This window comes from Cygnus olor, chromosome Z (assembly GCF_009769625.2).
Source record: "Cygnus olor isolate bCygOlo1 chromosome Z, bCygOlo1.pri.v2, whole genome shotgun sequence".
Classification (NCBI taxonomy): domain Eukaryota; kingdom Metazoa; phylum Chordata; class Aves; order Anseriformes; family Anatidae; genus Cygnus; species Cygnus olor.
This window is the reverse complement of record NC_049198.1, coordinates 46,627,892-46,645,279: the sequence shown is the minus strand read 5'-3', so window position 1 is coordinate 46,645,279 and position 17,388 is coordinate 46,627,892. Positions and strand designations below refer to the sequence as shown.

At 41.3% G+C, this 17,388-nt stretch overlaps 1 protein-coding gene across 4 annotated transcripts; it reads left to right on the top strand.

Annotated features, from left to right (window-relative positions):
* The first annotated feature begins 2,172 nt into the window (after nucleotides 1-2,172).
* NFIL3 (nuclear factor, interleukin 3 regulated) lies at nucleotides 2,173-16,398 on the top strand. 4 transcript variants are annotated; one of them, XM_040541141.1, is made up of 4 exons: nucleotides 2,193-2,435; nucleotides 5,622-5,788; nucleotides 6,406-6,501; nucleotides 12,373-16,398. In XM_040541141.1, exon 4 carries the CDS (start codon nucleotides 12,559-12,561, stop codon nucleotides 13,933-13,935), a length of 1,377 nt encoding a protein of 458 aa, XP_040397075.1. In that variant the 5' UTR covers nucleotides 2,193-2,435; nucleotides 5,622-5,788; nucleotides 6,406-6,501; nucleotides 12,373-12,558; the 3' UTR covers nucleotides 13,936-16,398. The 4 variants fall into 4 exon arrangements, with proteins under 4 accessions (XP_040397074.1, XP_040397075.1, XP_040397077.1 ...); XM_040541143.1 differs by lacking the exon at nucleotides 5,622-5,788 and having other exon boundaries at nucleotides 6,411-6,501; XM_040541142.1 differs by lacking the exon at nucleotides 5,622-5,788.
* The last annotated feature ends 990 nt before the right edge of the window (nucleotides 16,399-17,388 follow it).

Sequence of the window (17,388 nt, the reverse complement as noted above, 5' to 3'; positions counted from 1 at the left end):
CTCACTTATGTCTGCCTAAGTTACAATGTGAACATCTATTTCTCTTGGGTTTGCTTTTAGCAAGAGTACATTACAGCACAAATATTTTTCCAGTACAGTTTCCACAAATGTTCCCAGATGCATGGAAATATTTTGATTAGTACTTTGAACTGTAGTCAAATGACTTGCCTTTTTCTTTAATGTATTTTATTTCTGGCTTAGATCTTTATAAAATCACAATATCATCTATTCTATAGAACTTTCACTACTTCTCATCTTGAGCAGGAAGCCCTGAAGGACTTGGTTAGTGTTAAATGTTTTTGAGCACAGATCACATTAAATGTATAAAAAGACTGGTGAATATAGTTTAGTCTGATTCCATTGGTATATAGCAAAGCTCCTACAGCTATAAAGAATGTAAAGCAGGGAAACCAAGGGTTATAGCACAAGTTGCAATATTTCAATTAATTCCAGGGTGTATTTTATACATACACACGTATATATATATATTTTTCAATTAATTCCAGAGTGTATTTTATATATATGTATAAATATATATATAAAGCCATCGAAGTATGTTTAATATATCATGATCTTAAAAAGCATTTCATTTTTATTTTGCTCCAAACTACATGTAATTTAGATTATTATTTTGTCCTGTACGTAGATTGTAACAAAGGTGAGGAATTAGAGCCTTTTCTCTTTGAAAGCACTGGGATTTTCCTGTTGAATTCTGCTGGTTTTGAATTCTAGGCTGGGTCAGACTCAGACCTTGTATTACTGAAAACCCAAGAAGCATGAACACAAGTGAGTATAAAGAAGCCAGAGGATGTTAGAGATGGCAGAAAGTACTGTCTGCTATATTTTTATTAATTGCTTCGTAAATGCCCCTTTTCTAGACCCTTCATGTAGTACTGTTACTCCATGTAGGCTCAGCACCACTCATTGAGTGAAAATCAGAGACAGTGTTAAGAGGGCTTAAGTCATGTACTGATAAATACAGATGAATCCATAAGGGGCTGAAGTTAATATACTGCTGTCCCAAAGCAAGTATACATCCTACCATGCTAAAGTCAGCTAAGAGTTTAGCTAAAGATCTGCATGACCTACTTCATCCCTCCAGGAGAAAAATCAGCTGAGGTGGATAATCACAGAAAGACTCTCTTTTCAGAGTTTTCCTCAAGTCCGTGGACTCCTTTTGTGCAGAAAACTAGCAATGGCTCTCAACCGTGCTATTTTTTTTTTTCTTTTTTCTGTACCTCAGGAGAGCAGGAAAAAAATGATGAATACGTTCCTTCAGCCACATCAGCATTCTGCCCTCTACCTCGCCTTACCCTCGGATTTGCCCAGCGCCCACCAGAAGGATGGGAGAGCCAGAGCCCATTTTGCTGTAGAAGGCTTTGGCTGTTCTTACCTCCACGGAGAAGCAACGTGAGATGCAGAAGTCATCTTTGTTACGAGCCTGGGAGAAAGATCGTGCCTGGCTTTATAGCTGATTATAATCAGCGACAAAAATACAAGCAAGGAGACGACCAAACTCCATCTGGAATATTATTTCCAGGACTGTCCACCCACGTAGGAAGGATATTATGGCTCCGGAGGCTTCTTTCTGCATTTCAAGGACCTAAGCTATGAGGGGCAGATCTGAGGCACTGTGTCTATTTGTTCTAGGTATGGGATTCGGAGCTGACAGAAGTATACGCGCAGGACTCATCAGAAACGGTGGTTTTTTTTTTTTTTTGTGTGTGTGGCAAAGGCAGAATGTACCTTCCGATTTAAAACACCGCCTGACAGAACGCACAATTTAAAACACCGCCTCAACTTTCGGGGCGTGCTGACGGCCCTGCGGGCTCTGGCCGCGCTGTGGTGAGGCAGCAGGTACCGAGGTACCGGGGGTACCGGGGGTGCCGTGCCGGTGCCTCCCCAACTCAGGGCCCCCCACCGCCACCACACGGCCGCGGCGCCGCCCAGGCCGCGGGCCGAGCCTCCCCCCCCCCCATCCCCCGCCGGGCCGTTACGTAACCGCCGTCGCCCCCCGCGCGCGCCGCCGCCGCCGCCGCCGCCGCCGCCCCCCGTCCCGGCGGCGGTTATGCAATGTGCAGCACACAGACCTACTGTAAGCGCGGCCCGCCCCGGCGCGCGCCCCGCCCACCGCCCGGCCCCCATTGGCCGCCCCCCCGCCCCCCCCCCCCCGGCGGCTCGCGGCGCCGATTGGCCGCGGCGCGGCCGCCAGTCACGGCGCGGCGCGGCTGGCATGCGGGCTGCGCGCCCCGCGCGGCGCAGCGCTGACCTACTAACACACATCCCTCCGCGCCGCCGCCGCCGCCGCACGCTCGCGGGCGGGCGGGCGGGCTGAGCTGGGGCGACGCTGCCCGCACGGCACCGCACGGAGCGGCACGGCGCCGCCGCACCGCACCGCGCCGCGCCGCCTCGCCTCGCCTCGCCGTGCACGCAAGGTAGGGAGGCGCGGCGGGCGCGTCCGTGCCGCGCCGAGCCGTGCTGTGCGGCGGGTGGCGGCCGTTACATAACCCGCACCGGCGGCGGGGGTGCGGGATGCGGGGCGCTGCCCTGCCCGTCCCCAGCCCGTCCCCCGGAGCGAAGACCCCCGGAGGGTTGCCCCCCCCCCCCCCCCCCCCCCCCCGCCCCTGCCCGCACGCCCCGCCGGTGCCGCCGTCTCCCCCCGCGGTCCGGGGGGTGCCCGTCGCCGCCGGCCGTGTCGCTGTTTTTTTTTTTTTTTTAATTATTATCTATTTATTTCGGGCGCTGCGGGGCCGCTCGCACGGTAGTTCCTGGAAATGTTGCGTTATGTAACCGCGGGGCTCGCTGGCAGCCGGGCGAGGGCGAGGGAGCAGCTCACTGCGCGATTTTATAATCGGGCTACAAAGAGAAGTGGGACGGTCTCGCCCCGGAGAATTTAAAAAAAAAAAAAAAAAAAAAAAAAGAGAATTAAAAAAAATATATATTATATATATATATGTATATATGTGACAGCGGGGACACCGTGGCTGTAGCAGGTTTTGTCACGCTGCGGGACGAGCCGTGCCCGGTTCGGCGGCCCGGGCTCACCCACACGCTGCGCCCGCTCCTTGCACGCGGGTGTGCAAGCCGTGTGCTGGGGTTAGCTGGCCCCGCACACACGGCCCGGTACGGCTAGCGGGGTTCCTTGCTTTTCTTTTTTTTTTTTTGGGTGGCGGGTAAAGCGTCTCGCCCTGCGGCTTGCCCCAGGGAGGGGGACCCCTACGGATGGGGTTCGCCCCGTTAGGGACCGGGGACACGGGCAGCGGGCGCCCCGTGCCGTGCCGGCGGCGCACAAGTAGGTCAGTGTGACAGCCGCTGGGGGACGGTGGGGCCCGGCCGCTGCCCCCCGTTCCCCCCCCCCCCCCCCCCGCCCCGGGTCCGCGAGGCGGCGGCGGGCGAGGGCTGGGGGCGCTGCCGCAGCCCTTTGTTCGGGGCCGGGGCCGGGGCGGCGGCGCGGGGCCGCGCCGAGGGAGCGGGCGGCCGCCATGCGCCGCCGGGCACGTAGGGGGCCGAGCCGGGCCGTGCCGTGCCGTGCCGGGCCTTTGTGGGGAGAGCGGCCCCGGTCGGGGAGCGGCAGACAAAGGGGTCCGGCCGCCCGCGGCGGGCCGCGCCCCGCCGCCACCGGCACCGCCACCGGCACCGCCCGGCCCCGCGGAGGGGCTCGGGGTGGGCCCCCCGCCGCCATCCGCCTGCCTTGGGCTCGCCCCTCGCGTACCGAGGGGGGACGCAGCAGCGAGGCGCTGCCCGAGCCGGGCGCCTCCCGAGGCTGCCCTGGAGCAGCGGGGTGGTTGCGGGGCTCCAGCCGCGGGGTGGTTCCTGGGGAGGCGAAGCCAAACCCGGCGTCTTTTGTCACCGAAACCTGCCGAGGTGGGATTCGGCGCCGCAGCCGCTGGCGTGCGCCTCGGCGTAGCTGCCGTAGGTAGCAGCAGCGGAGTATGTAAAAAATGCGATATTGCTGATGGCGGGCGCAAACTTTTCTGCTGCGCGGTCCTGGGGGTCAAGTACGGCTTTGGTGGCGAAGATCTCGGAGTTTCTGTCGTGTCAAAAACAAGCAGCCTGATTTCTTTTTTTTTTTTTTTTTTGTTTGTTTGTTTGTTCTTGTAACTTCGGTGATTGCTCTCAGTTTCATTGTGTTCACTCCTGTGTACATAACCTACTTTGAGTCATCTTTGCCCTCCTCGGTAATTAATTCAATCCAGAGGCTAGTTTAAAAAGCACATCACTTTTATGGTCCCTATTCAATCAAAATGTTGGCTTTTATCAGAAATGTGAATGAATAAGGATTCGGGTTTTGACCTAGAGACCTAATTCAAACCAACGAGTTCAAGGATTATTGAATAAAGATCCCTGATATCATCGGCACTAGCAGATACCGCTTTAAAAGTTCTCACATTACAAATGTCTTTATTTGACTGTTGAAGTGCTAACCCTCTTTAGAACGATCTGCCTTTACTTTCCATTTTTATTTACTTTCTATTTTTAACTCGTCTTATTCTCTAAAGGACTCTTAACTAGCTTTTATAATATCCAGCTTCCTGGATTTGACTTCAAAGCTTCAAGTTTCTGCTGTTTTTTTTTTTTTTTCTCTCTCTCGTTTGTATTTTCTTTTAAGGAACTAATCTGAAAGGTGTCAAAAAGCTTAGAGTCTTCCCATGAGCAATGTGAACTTATGTGACCTCCTCACATCTAATCTTATCCTAAGAAGGAACAGTATTTACCATGCTTTAGCTGAAATTTGTTGAACGTACATTCTTTCTATTGCGAGTAAAGCAATGCACAGTCTACAAAAGGTATCAGCACCACGCTGCTTTTTTCAATCCTTTATCCTGAAATAAAACTCATAAATAAAATAAACCTTTAGCTCATTTTAAATTGACTTATTTTAGCAGATAGTTATGCAGACTATGTTTATGCAATAGTTTTCTTCTTCCAGACAGCAATCTTGCTGCTGTTATAACATCACTATGATGCAATAACATGAACAATAAAATCCTCTGTTTGAGTCTTATTGCACACTGTTAAGCAATGTGTCTGACTCATCAGCTTAATTGACTCTTCTAGGTGACCTTGCTATGATCATTACAGCCAGTTATGAGATATAAATGTGCTTAGGATATGTAATAGAAAAAAAATGCAAATAGATGGCCAATTGCTGCAGTCCATTCTAAGACAAAATGTCAGATGATTTCTGCTACGGTATTTTACAGTGCTTGAAAAAAACTGTGTTTTCTTTTTTTTTTAAACAGGTGATGTAACTGTCTAATACCAATGACAAGCATGACTGTCAAAAATAGGATTGCATAAGCAAGGGCATACTTGGGCTTGATTCAAAATGTGGTAGAAGCGATGTTCTTGAAAACTCGTTGTATTAAGAGGTAGACCTGAAGTGAATTATTATTGCCCCCCCTAGACATCCTGTTTTTTTTTCTTTTTCTTTTCCTTATTCAACTGTTGAACTGAAATCTCATACTATGAGATTGAATCTGGTGACAGAAATCTATTTTCTGCCAGATAAAAAGCCTTATTAAAAAGTGTTTTCCTTTTTTGAGTCGTTCCATCTTAGTGTATTTATAAGTTCTGTCCTGAAGCATTAGAATAATTAAGCAGGATTTTTTTTGCCACAGAGGTGTCTTCACAGCAGTATAGGTGCCAGTGCTGCAAGACCTCCTCTTGTGAGTGGAACACGACAACAAAGATAACAGGAATTAGTACAGGCGTTGGTGGTCTTCCTATCTGGACCATCTTGCATGATTGGAGCTCTGAAGTCGGCTGTTTCTCTGTTCCATATGCAGTGAGTGATAGACACCAACATTTTACAAACATCGTTTATTTTGCATCTTTATACTTCAGTTACATAACAAATGCATGCTCAGAGCACCCACTGGGATTAATTGACATAATTCTCCTGCCTTTAAATAGCACTATATAAATTTAGGTCAGCCAAAGGTCTGGTCCATGGTTGGCATTTTAAGAATACTGTTCAATAGGAAAGAGCCATTTGTTGTCAGAATAATTAACACTTGATTTTGTATTTTTTAATGGTCCTTAATTAGAACACAGATCTTATTCCCAGACCGTTGTTACTACTAAGTGATTGCTTTGTGCACTCTAGTTTTTCCTACTGTCAAATAGCTGTTGAGATGAGGAGAAGCATACTGTTACAGTATTGTTACTTCAGTTCCTGTTGTTTCTATTGGGATTTTAGTAAAATACTGGAAAGTGATGTGATATTTAAATAAAATGTCATGATTTATATACACATATATATACCATGTGTTGTATAAGTGTAATTAAATATTTACACAAGTAATATATACATTTCCTTTTCTTTTAAGTTTCAAAGTTTCTCATGGCTCTTTGAGTAACATTCTTAGATTTTTGTTCCCACCAATCTATTCCCGCTTATAGAGCAGCAAGCAGCCAGTTTAGGACAAGTTGAGCAGATCTGATAGAAGCATGCTGTCCTCCTAAGCAAATGGAAGAAAATATGGGTCATATTTGCACGTATTAACCTTGACTGACCTTTTTGAGCATCAGCTACTTTTAATATATGCTTAGTTCCCTCCAAATAATAATTTTATTTGCATAATTTGTGTAATTTACCTTTGGGAAGCAAGCTATACATTAATGAATTAATTTGTAGTTATTAGGATAAACAGTAACTTGACTAATTTTCCTAACAACAAAAGCCTTTCATAAAAAATACATATGACAACAACTTTCTGGGTCCAGCTTGGAAGTGGGTAATAGGGAAATACAATACTGTTGTGAGTGCTGTGATGAGCTTTAGTCTTTTTTTTTTTTTTTTTTTTTTGGGGGGGGGAGGGAGGGAGGAGGGATTGGAAAGTGTCATAATAAATGAATGATTCTTGATGCTTCCATGGAATACATTGTTTAGCCATCTCCCATTACTTTCTTTCAATAAGAGAAACAACATTTTAGCGAAAATGGGTCATCTTGTACAAAGCTATCATCATCAGTGCTCCACTGACCTAATTACATGCTGATCCTGGAACTGTAAGCACTTAAGATGCCCATGAAGTTGTAAGAAAAGGGAACTCTGTGCAGGAGCAATAGTTCTGTGTTGCTCCTTGCTGTTGTAATGGATTCATGCTCTGTACGAGTGTAACTATATAATAGCAGTAGTTGGCGGCAACATTCATATCGTAAATGCTTTTCCTCTTTGTGACCATGGATAACGTGTCTATTACTGCATAAAGTGCAGTTACCTCGTTTTTTTCCAGAGTGTTTGAACTTCATTTGCTCTACGTTGCCTAGCCCCTCTTGCCCAATAATCTATCCTCGGGATAGTGCCACTATTCCAGTGGAAGCAACATTAAAGCTTTTCTTTAATCAGAATGTAATTTTACAAACTGTCCTACATAAAGGCAAGAAAAGTTATCTTGAGCAATTTCACTGGAGGTTGGAATGGAATTTGGGGGCCACATCTTCAGTTCAAAAGTATTTCCGAATTACGATAGACCTGACAGGTGCAGAATTTTATGGCTTAGTTTTTGTCTGGGAAAACCAGTAGATGTGGAGTGGCTCGCAGTAGAGGTAGAGTGGTTCCAAAGCCTTTAGTTAGGTTGTGTACCCACCATCTAAACTAATAAACTCAGTTTTGTCTCCTTCATGCGCAGTGGGGATGGTATTTTTCCGTACCTCATAAAAATCTTGTGATAGTTAGCTAATGTTTTTAAAATACTTTCAAGATAAAAATGTGAAGTATATTTTTCATTTTTTCGAAGTTTGGAATGTGAACTGATCATTTTGTTACCTTTGAGTGGGTACTACACTAGCTTTTCTGGCGTGTAGACACCTTTTCAGAATAAATATGAGGGAATGGTAGTAGGTTAATGAGACCTATGCAAAACATGGAAAACAACAACTAAAAACATGCAGAGACACATAGTAGTGTGAGCTCTTATTGTATTTCTGCACTTTACCATATAGTAGTTTGAATTATTTACTGAAAAGATGCTGATGGAGGCATGGTTCTTTTTTAAAACAAGAAGCTGTGTTTAGCTTTTTTTCTGGTTTTGAAGATAAATTTTGCAGACAAATGGCTGTACAAAAGTGAAATGTATTTGAAAGCAACCAGTTGCTAGAGATATTTTTATCAAACTAAATGAAACACTATTAGAAGAATAGAATTAAATAATAGGTTATGTCATTCTAAGATTTATTTTGAGATACCATGCTTGGAGATAACATGAATTATTTTGATAAATACAAATAATATACAGTTACTCTGTGAGGAAGCTTACACATATGTGTGGAGACCCATACGCACTCTCCAAAGTCAGGTTGACTTGTGTAATTAGATTACATGGAACAGTGACAGCCAAGATTGTAGTCCTGTCCTTCAACCTATTGAAACATTTCAATTATTACAGTGTGAATACACAAATCCCTGGGATCAGATCCTTAATGTACTATTTTGACACAATCAGATCGCTTAAGTATTTCTTGAAGTCCATGGATAAATTAACTTTTCGCGATTTCTGCATACATCATTTCTTGCTTCAATAGTATGAGTTCTATAAAACAGTCTTGTTAATACTTGGGCCTGGGATTGTATCCTACTTCTGTTCAAGCCAATGGCAAAATTGCTGTGGGAGCAAGACTGGGTCTGTAATTAAGTTAATAGGGTCGAGTGTTATTACATTGTTGAATTGGCACTCAATGCCATTAACATCAACCAACCAACCAAAAAAAAAAAATCTTTAACAGTGACTAATGTAAGGCAGTATTAAATGTTGGTTTTATAATACTTTATGAGGGAGTGATAAAGCAATTGAAAAATTAATCATAAGGGAAAATATTGGAATTTGAAATATAGTCAGAGGAGTCATTACAGTTCATTAATTTATGTGTAAATACTGATGTTTTCCAGTGGAATTATAAAATACAAGTGAAGCGAAATGGCTGTTTTTATTGAAGGCATTTTGCCATTATCATCAGATGGAATTTAATTTGTTTACAGACTCAGTATTGGGCTGATCCACATGGAGAAGTATTAACAAACAGGAGCTCTTACTCCTCTTATGTAAAGCAGCAATTCCAGTTACCGTGATAGAAGTGCTCAAGGAAAATGTGGGAGGAGTGAAGGATTTATTGTTGTTTTGCTCGTTCACTGAAGTAATGGCATTAAAAAAACCTACATAAATAGCAAATCAGTAAGACTATGTCACTGGGTTACACTTCTGTCTTGACAGCCTTACTGATGGGCTCTGGCAGAAAGCAAAGTTGAATACTGCACGAAAAGCATCATTGTTTTGATACACATTCATTACTTGCTGTAGACTTGTGTGCTACCTACATTCTGCCTATTTGTGCCAGGAATGTGTATGGGAGGGAGAACGGCCAAAACAGGAGTCATCAGTGCTAAAATGGGCAGGTTGCGTACTGGAATGGTCCAATCTGTAGAAGCCACTTGAATCGAGGGACACAAACTCCCCAGGTTGTTGGGTTTTAAGTGCAGCTCAGTGCCAGCGTTTGGCTGCTTGAGATAGTTCGGACATGCAGTTGGATTTTTTACTGATGCATAGATGGTCCTACTGATGAACTATGACATTAGTCTACATTCATTTCGAAGAAAAGCAAACAATCTTTTTGCTAATTATTTTTATCTATTACTGTCATTACTGATGTTTTTTTTCCTGTGTCATGGTGTTGCTGAAGTGTGGTCACTCTGAGATCAAGACTGCACAGATAGATGTGAATTCATAGTTCTTACTCTGAAACAGCCTTGTTTAAGGATGAAGTTGTTGCTTCTGTAGGGTGGAAACGGAATGCTGGGGTATAAGATGAAAATGCAATTTGTATTAAACCAGTGTAGGTATAGCTTCATTCTAGAAATAAGCACAAATCCTATGTTTATAACTGCTTCTTTGCTACTGCTCCTGTTTCAAGTAAGTGTAGATGTTCCAGGGAAGAAAGTAATGGTATATGTATGTTGGTATCCCTTTCTTAAGAGAAAATAAACATTATTTGGCTTTGAGTTTAGCTCTCTAGTACCATAAAATTCAGTCAGATATATTCATCTGTAAGGCCCTGAAGTTGTTTTGAAGCCTTTTCACCTTAGTGAGAGTTGGCTGAGATGCATATTATGAGACAAGTGATGATTTCATAGGTATTCAGTACAGGTAGGTATTCAGCTTCTATATGTGCTTTGGCAGATGGATGCATTTCAAAAGAAACACAGAAGTTGTCAATGATACAAATGAATACAAGGATTGCAGTATATCAGGGTGACTGTGGATCAATAGCTGTGCATTCCTAATGCTATGAGACAATGAAAAAAGGTCTTGGTATTTTTCTCCTTTTTTTGTAAAACCACATTGCAGAGACTGAATATTTTACAAATGCCACAGAAATTCCGGTGGCCTGTCTTGGCTTTTTTATTTTTAAAGTCCATGTATGAGGCAATTTTTATTTATGTGTACGTGTATATATGCGTGCGTGTTCAGGTTACACTGCAGTTGAAACAGTTTGCATATTAATTAAAGCACTGAAGACTTGCAGCAGTGAAATGGACAGAATGACTATACAGCTTCTTCAGCAAATTAAATTATGCTGAAGTTTTGGATGTTGCTTTGTTGTGGGGCATATTTTTTGTTTTTAAACATGATTCAGCTCCTACTTAACTCGACAGAAAATTCTTTTTGACTCCAGTTAGAATTTTGGACCAGGATCTAACTATGTAATTACTTGTGTATTAGAGTTATATTTCTGCTTTACAAACATGGCAATTTGTGGTGCTGCTTTTGCACTGAAATGTTAGAGACCGTCTTTGGTGTGGCTGGCTTCTAACTCTATTTTCCATTAAGGCTGTATTATCAAAGACAAATAGTTACATGTCAGTAATTAACTATGGATTTTAGGAAATTCTTCTTAGCTGTTCTATTAAATGTGTTAATTTTTCATGACAGAAGAGTTGGCATGGTTTGATGGAACAGAACCCAGCTTGAAACCTGAGTCTTTATGACCCTACTTAATTGTTATTACATCACTCACTCCTCTTTGCCTTCTGGAAAAGAAAAGAGAAACTGGCAGAATACAATTCATTAATTCTTTTATAACTTTCCCAACTGATAATATTAAAATTAGTTTCATTAGTCATTGTAAAAACATTCCCAATAAATGGTGACATTAATTTGAAGGTGCTGGTGGTTGTTTTTGTATGGGCAAGAATCATTGCAGACCCAATAGTAAGTCCTATAAAAACAATTGGCATACTACGTTTATTTTAAAAGGAACTTGACTGACTATGGAAAATGAGATATTGAGAAGCTATATCTCTGATCAAGATCAAACGATCTTATGAGAATAAAGCATTTTTGCATTAAGGGGGACTAAATAAGACATTCCAATTTAAGTGCAAAATTCAATTTTAATGATCAAAATGTCTAAAGTTAAAGGGTAAGGTAGTTTTCCTTTGTTAATGGTAAGAACTTTAGATCTAAACTTTCACTTTAATGTAAACACTGTTTTCCAAAAGTGCCCATGCCTCAATAGTATTAAACTTTACTTTGATGCAGTAAGGATATTTTTCAAATTCAAATTACGTTAGTAAATGTTAAGTCTCTAATGTATTTTTCGGTACTGGTTTTAGCATTTTCTTAGGAAGAGACAAGAAAAAATCTTATGTAATGCATTTTTGTCTTGTAAATTTTTTAAGAGTTAGGTATATGCCAAAATTATATGTGCATGTTTACTAGTTTGAATTGGTCTGATTGATCAAAAAGCCATTTTAAAACTCCACGTGTGTGTCTATAAATCTTTTCATAAAGGTACATATATATGTTTATATTTACAGGATATAAAAACAATAATTCAATCTTTAATAGCTTTAATGAATAGTATTGTTATTTTAAGACAATAGAAAGCACTCCAGCTTCTCTAGATCAGTTTATGTTATTTTTAAATCCATGAAGGACCCAAATATATAGCATTTCTAAGTCACACACCACAGCTGTTTTCAGAAGAGATGCTTTAATGTGGAAGAACAAGATACTTTCCAGTGCTGCTCATCAACATGCCTGGTGTCCTGCAGTGTTGAGTGTTAGAGATTTAAGTTTGTCAGTGATATCACGGAAAGTTCTGTGACAACGTTATGGTAGGATCAAAACCCAAATGGTTTTTTTATTAATATTTTTTCCTTGGATCACGTTGTATTTGTTTTGGAAGCAAATTGCTACCTAGGTATCATGAAGTGTACAGTATCAGTTGCTTCAGTATTGAGCTTCCTTCACACTACAGTAGGATTAATAGACCAAACTCTAGTCTACGCTTTTTATTAAAAATTCCTTTTGCACTCCCCAAACCAATGATGCCTAAATAGTCATCAAATTCTCTCTTTTTTTTTTCTAGGTTTTTTAGCAGATTCCCATTGGCTCTGCCAAGAAAATTGGATCTAGACACTTCTGTTTGAGAATATGAAACAAACAGAAGAATGTGTGTGGATTTAAAATTACTGTATTTATCAAGTTGTGGAGTGAGAAGTACTGGAGAAATAGCTTGCTCTGTTGCTCATTGTAGATCTACAAATTGTTTCTGATGCAGCTGAGAAAAATGCAGACCCTTAAAAAGGAACACGGACCTGTTGACACAAGTAGCAATGTGGACAAAATCATGGTACTTAAGTCTACTTTAGCAGAAGTGTCTGAAGAGTTGTCCACAAATGAAGATATACTACTTACTGAAGCAAGTAGTGGAAAAAGCAAATCTTCAGCTTGCCGGAGAAAGCGTGAATTCATTCCAGATGAAAAGAAAGATGCTATGTATTGGGAGAAAAGGCGGAAAAATAATGAAGCTGCCAAAAGATCTCGTGAAAAACGACGACTGAATGACCTTGTCTTAGAGAACAAACTAATTGCACTGGGAGAGGAGAATGCCACTTTGAAGGCGGAGCTGCTTTCATTGAAGCTAAAGTTTGGTTTAATTAGTTCTGCAGCATATGCCCAAGAGATACAGAAACTCAGCAGCTCGACAACTGTGTATTTCCAAGACTATCAAAGTTCCAAATCAAACATTAACTCATTTGTAGATGAACATGAACCATCTATAGTTGGTAGCAGTTGTATTTCTGTCATTAAGCATTCTCCTCAAAGCTCTATGTCCGATGTGTCTGAAATGTCATCAGTAGAGCATACTCAGCCAAGTCGTATACAAAGCAGCTGCAGAAGTCCTGAAAATAAGTTCCAGATTATAAAGCAGGAGCCCATGGAATTAGAGAGAGAGCCAAGAGATGACAGAGGTTCCTATAAAGCATCCATATATCCAAACTACATGGGAACTACCTTTAACGTGTACTCACATTCTCCTCCTCTCTTGCAAGTTAATAGATCCTCCAGTAATTCCCCCAGAACTTCAGAAACTGATGATGGTGTTGTTGGAAAGTCATCTGATGGAGAAGATGAGCAGCAGGTTCCGAAGGGTCCAATCCATTCCCCAGTTGAACATAAAAATGTTCATGCAACAGTTAAAGTTCCTGAAGTGAATTCTTCAGCTCTGCCTCACAAGCTTCGAATTAAAGCCAAAGCCATGCAAGTTAAAGTGGAAGCAATGGATAATGACTATGATGCCACACAGAAATTATCATCACCTATTGATATGTCCTCAAAAAGACATTTTGAGCTTGAAAAACATGGTGCACAGAACTTGGTGCATTCTTCTCACACTCCTTTCTCGGTTCAGGTGACTAACATCCAAGACTGGTCACTCAAACCAGAACTCTGGCATCAAAAGGAACTCAATGTAAAAATTCAGAGTGGTTGCAAAACTGGAGTTGTTGAAATAAAAGACAATATCTACAATGTCTCTGAGTCCGAAAACCTGTATTTGAAGCAGGGGATAGCAAACTTATCTGCAGAGGTTGCTTCACTTAAAAGACTTATAACTACACAACAAATCTCTGCGTCAGACTCTGGTTAAGTTACTACTGAGTAAAGGCTTATTGTTTTAAAGGATGTCATTTGCAGTAGATAAATATGTTTTGTATTATGCTGAATTTTCACTGGACTTGTGACGTCATTTCACTGTAATGTTCACATAATGTCTGATTGGTGTCCTTCTGTGCACAAATTATTATGAAGACTAGGTTGTGCTATGATCACTATGCCTTGTGTATAGTCAAGTAGCCTGTACAAAGGCTGTATATAGTGAACTTTATTTTCTTTTTATTGTTCTACTATAAAGTGTGGAAGTTACCAGTTACAATAAAACACTGATTGGTGACAAACACAGGACATCTACTCCAGTTCAGTTGATTTTAAGAACTTGTAAATAAGTTGTTAATTACAAAAAAAAATAAATAAAAATCAAGGCTTTTTCTTACACTGTGCTCAACTTCACTTACAGGTTTGGTTTTTACAGCTTAACTTAACCAAATTACAATTTACAACACATGTAAACCTTCTGGCCACCTTTTTCCTTAACACTTTTTTTAGAGGAGAATAGAAATAAAGTGGATATTTATAAATGAAACATTAACAATTTATAGCCTTAGCCTTCTTTAACTTATTTGTTAGTATAAGTTAACCAAAAACCACACAAAGTCTGTCCTGGTAGCTCTAATATCAACAGCAACCTTCTTCTCCTTTTATCTCAAATGAGAGAGCAATGAATTTCCTGAATGGTTTATTGTGACAAACCATTTTTTTTTTCAATCTTATAACTTGGTGTTTTAGATGAAATTAGTTGTATTGGATTTGTGCATCTTCTAAGTTCTTCAGAGCCTTGCACTGATAGAATTAGACACCACCACCTTTGTCAAAGGGTGGTTTGTGTGTGCAAGGGGTGCGGGCACAGAAAGAATTCTGCACAAAGGCTGTGTAAAAGCATCTGTCCACCCCATGGTTCTTTTCACAACAGAGCGTGGGCCACCTTCAGATGAAGGATAAGGCCCCCTGACCTGTAAACTCTGTGCTCAACTAGGCAAATACCTACGTAAGGGGCAGGCAATAGCAGTAGCAGAGTTAGAGGAGATCATCTGCTACTGTAGTTCCCACCATGGGAGACGACGCAACTTTAAGTATGAAGTAAGACTTACCACCAATTTGGCTTCAGTTTCAATGGCTTAGCTAAGTGAACAGGAATACCCTGGCTTACTACAGGGCGTTTTGCAAGAATTTCTTAAATGTAAATTGGAGAATATGTGGAGAACTGTACAACCCAGATTCTACTAGCCCCTTACGATTTATGCAGATGATGAGTTCTCCACCTGATGACTTTGGAGTTCTTTATCTTTGAGAAGAGCCGTTGAACTGTGGAGACTAGAATTGCATCATATACCCTTTGTTTGGCTTACCAAAGCCTTTCCTTTAAAAATAAAAAACAAGTTATAAATAGAGCATAGATTTGGCAGAGGTCCTTTTCATGCTAATTCCACCTTCTTTTAAAGTACTAATAAATCAGACTAACAAATAAGCACTTCCTGAAAAGGCTTTTTATTAATTGCCATGCTGTATAATAGAATCTTACCATAGACTTAAAATACTAATTAAGAAAAAATGTAGGTAGTGGTTTTTAAATTCATACTTGACTTGAGTGAGAGGAAGTTTGTCAATTTTTTGGGGATATGAAAAGGAGTCTGAGTTACTCCTCATAGCTCTGAAGCTTGGTCCAGCAGTCAAGGCAATGGCAAAACTCCCTGATGTCAGCAAGGCCAGGATTTGATGCTGTATCTTTTCAGGAGCTGATTCACAGTCATGTTCTGGGAGGACCTTTGCACAGACATCACTGGTACTTTCTGAGCTTTTTTGAGCCTTCTAACTGCTGTGCTGTATTTGTGGCATTCAGAGTTAATAAACTGTTATTCTTTTTTCATGCCTTAATAATACAATAGACCCCATAGTTGGGCTCTGTATGTATTTGGTAATTAATATAGATGACATTTCAATGTTACTGAAAATAAGCTCAGGATTATTGCATGAAATGTAAAAATTTGCATTGAATGATGGGGATATGAAACATGAGGCAGTGATTGCTACTGGCTCTTTGCTTGCTAAGTATCTTCTGTAAGCAACAACAAAATTCTTTAAATATTTTGCATATTATTTATCACATGTAATGTGTTCAAGGAGAGGACTTAAAACTCTCAGTGTTGCCATCTGTGTAAGCCTAGATCTATTGTTTTTTTTTCCATTTCTTGTTACAGTTGTTTGTCATAATGGAAGAATGTTGTCCTCCTTCTAGCTCATTATATATTTTGTGTATCTGTTTTGTGCAATTAATACTTAACAGTAATGATGTAGTTAATTTGTTGAAGGATGTCATTGCAAGAAAGTTATAGCATGGAGCTTAGGAGCACAATCAGATGTTATTTATACTCCCTTTATACCTTAGTGTTATGCTTCATTTGAAGAAACAAATAAATAATTTGTCTTTTGTTCAAAACCAGAACTAATCACAACATGATTTTTTTGTACGTTCATCGTATTAGTCCAACACATATGCATTAGCGGGTGTTAATTCTCCACTTCTGCAGCAAAACTTCCTATGCTGAAGTTACTGCTTCTATGGCTGGAATTCAGAGTAGCTTGCACAAACTGAAGGTAGAAGATGCTGGAGTGTGGGTGGTAAATACAAAGCCAGACTGTTGGCTACGGTTTCAAACTGACCAGCCGAAACTCTGGGTTGAACTAAGTATGGTGTAGCTGGCCCCCTCACCCTCCACACCCATCGTTAACCTGCTTTCCTTTAACACGTGGTGTCAGGGAAGAGGACAAGTGGCACTGACTGGGGTGAGGCGGGGAATGCAGTGGGACCCTGCCACCGCTCCATCTTTCAGCGGGTGTATGGGCACACGTAGAAGGGAACAGAGGAGCTGGGGAGTCAGGTTGCTGTGCCCTTCCAGTCCGCCATTTCCTGTGTTGTGGAAAACTGCCTCCGTGAAAAGGCTATCCTTGGCTGGTCTACTAGTCTCTCCATTAGTGATCAGAAGGTTTGTTAGAGGTCATACTGGGCTTTATCTAAGCAGATACAAACTGGTATCACAACCTCTAAGTTGTAAGAACTCTTGTAAGCTCAGTGATTCACTGAGAAAATATTGTAAAACATGCTGAAAGTGGAATCTTTACCTTGCAAAGCAACACGGATGATTAGAAAGTAGCTGAAAACTGACTGTAGGGTCTACCTTTACATGGGAATATTAAGGAAGATCACACATGCAAAATGGAAACTCTAGCGACTTATCAGCATGAATTACTATTTTTGATAGGAACATAGGCATTAATCATGTTAGATTTGTTTGGCTAGTCCTGAATCTTGCCTGCGATACTAATATGAAAATATTCGTGGAAAGTTTTAAGAAAAGCCAATGGCAAATAACTGCTGATTAACAAGGTAGGTTTTTTTTCCAGTGACATCAACTGGTGGTTAATCAAT

Coding starts and splice junctions, on each gene's coding strand:
- NFIL3 (XM_040541140.1), top strand. CDS start 12,559: ATGCAGCTGAGAAAAATGCAGACCCTTAAAAAGGAACACGGACCTGTT.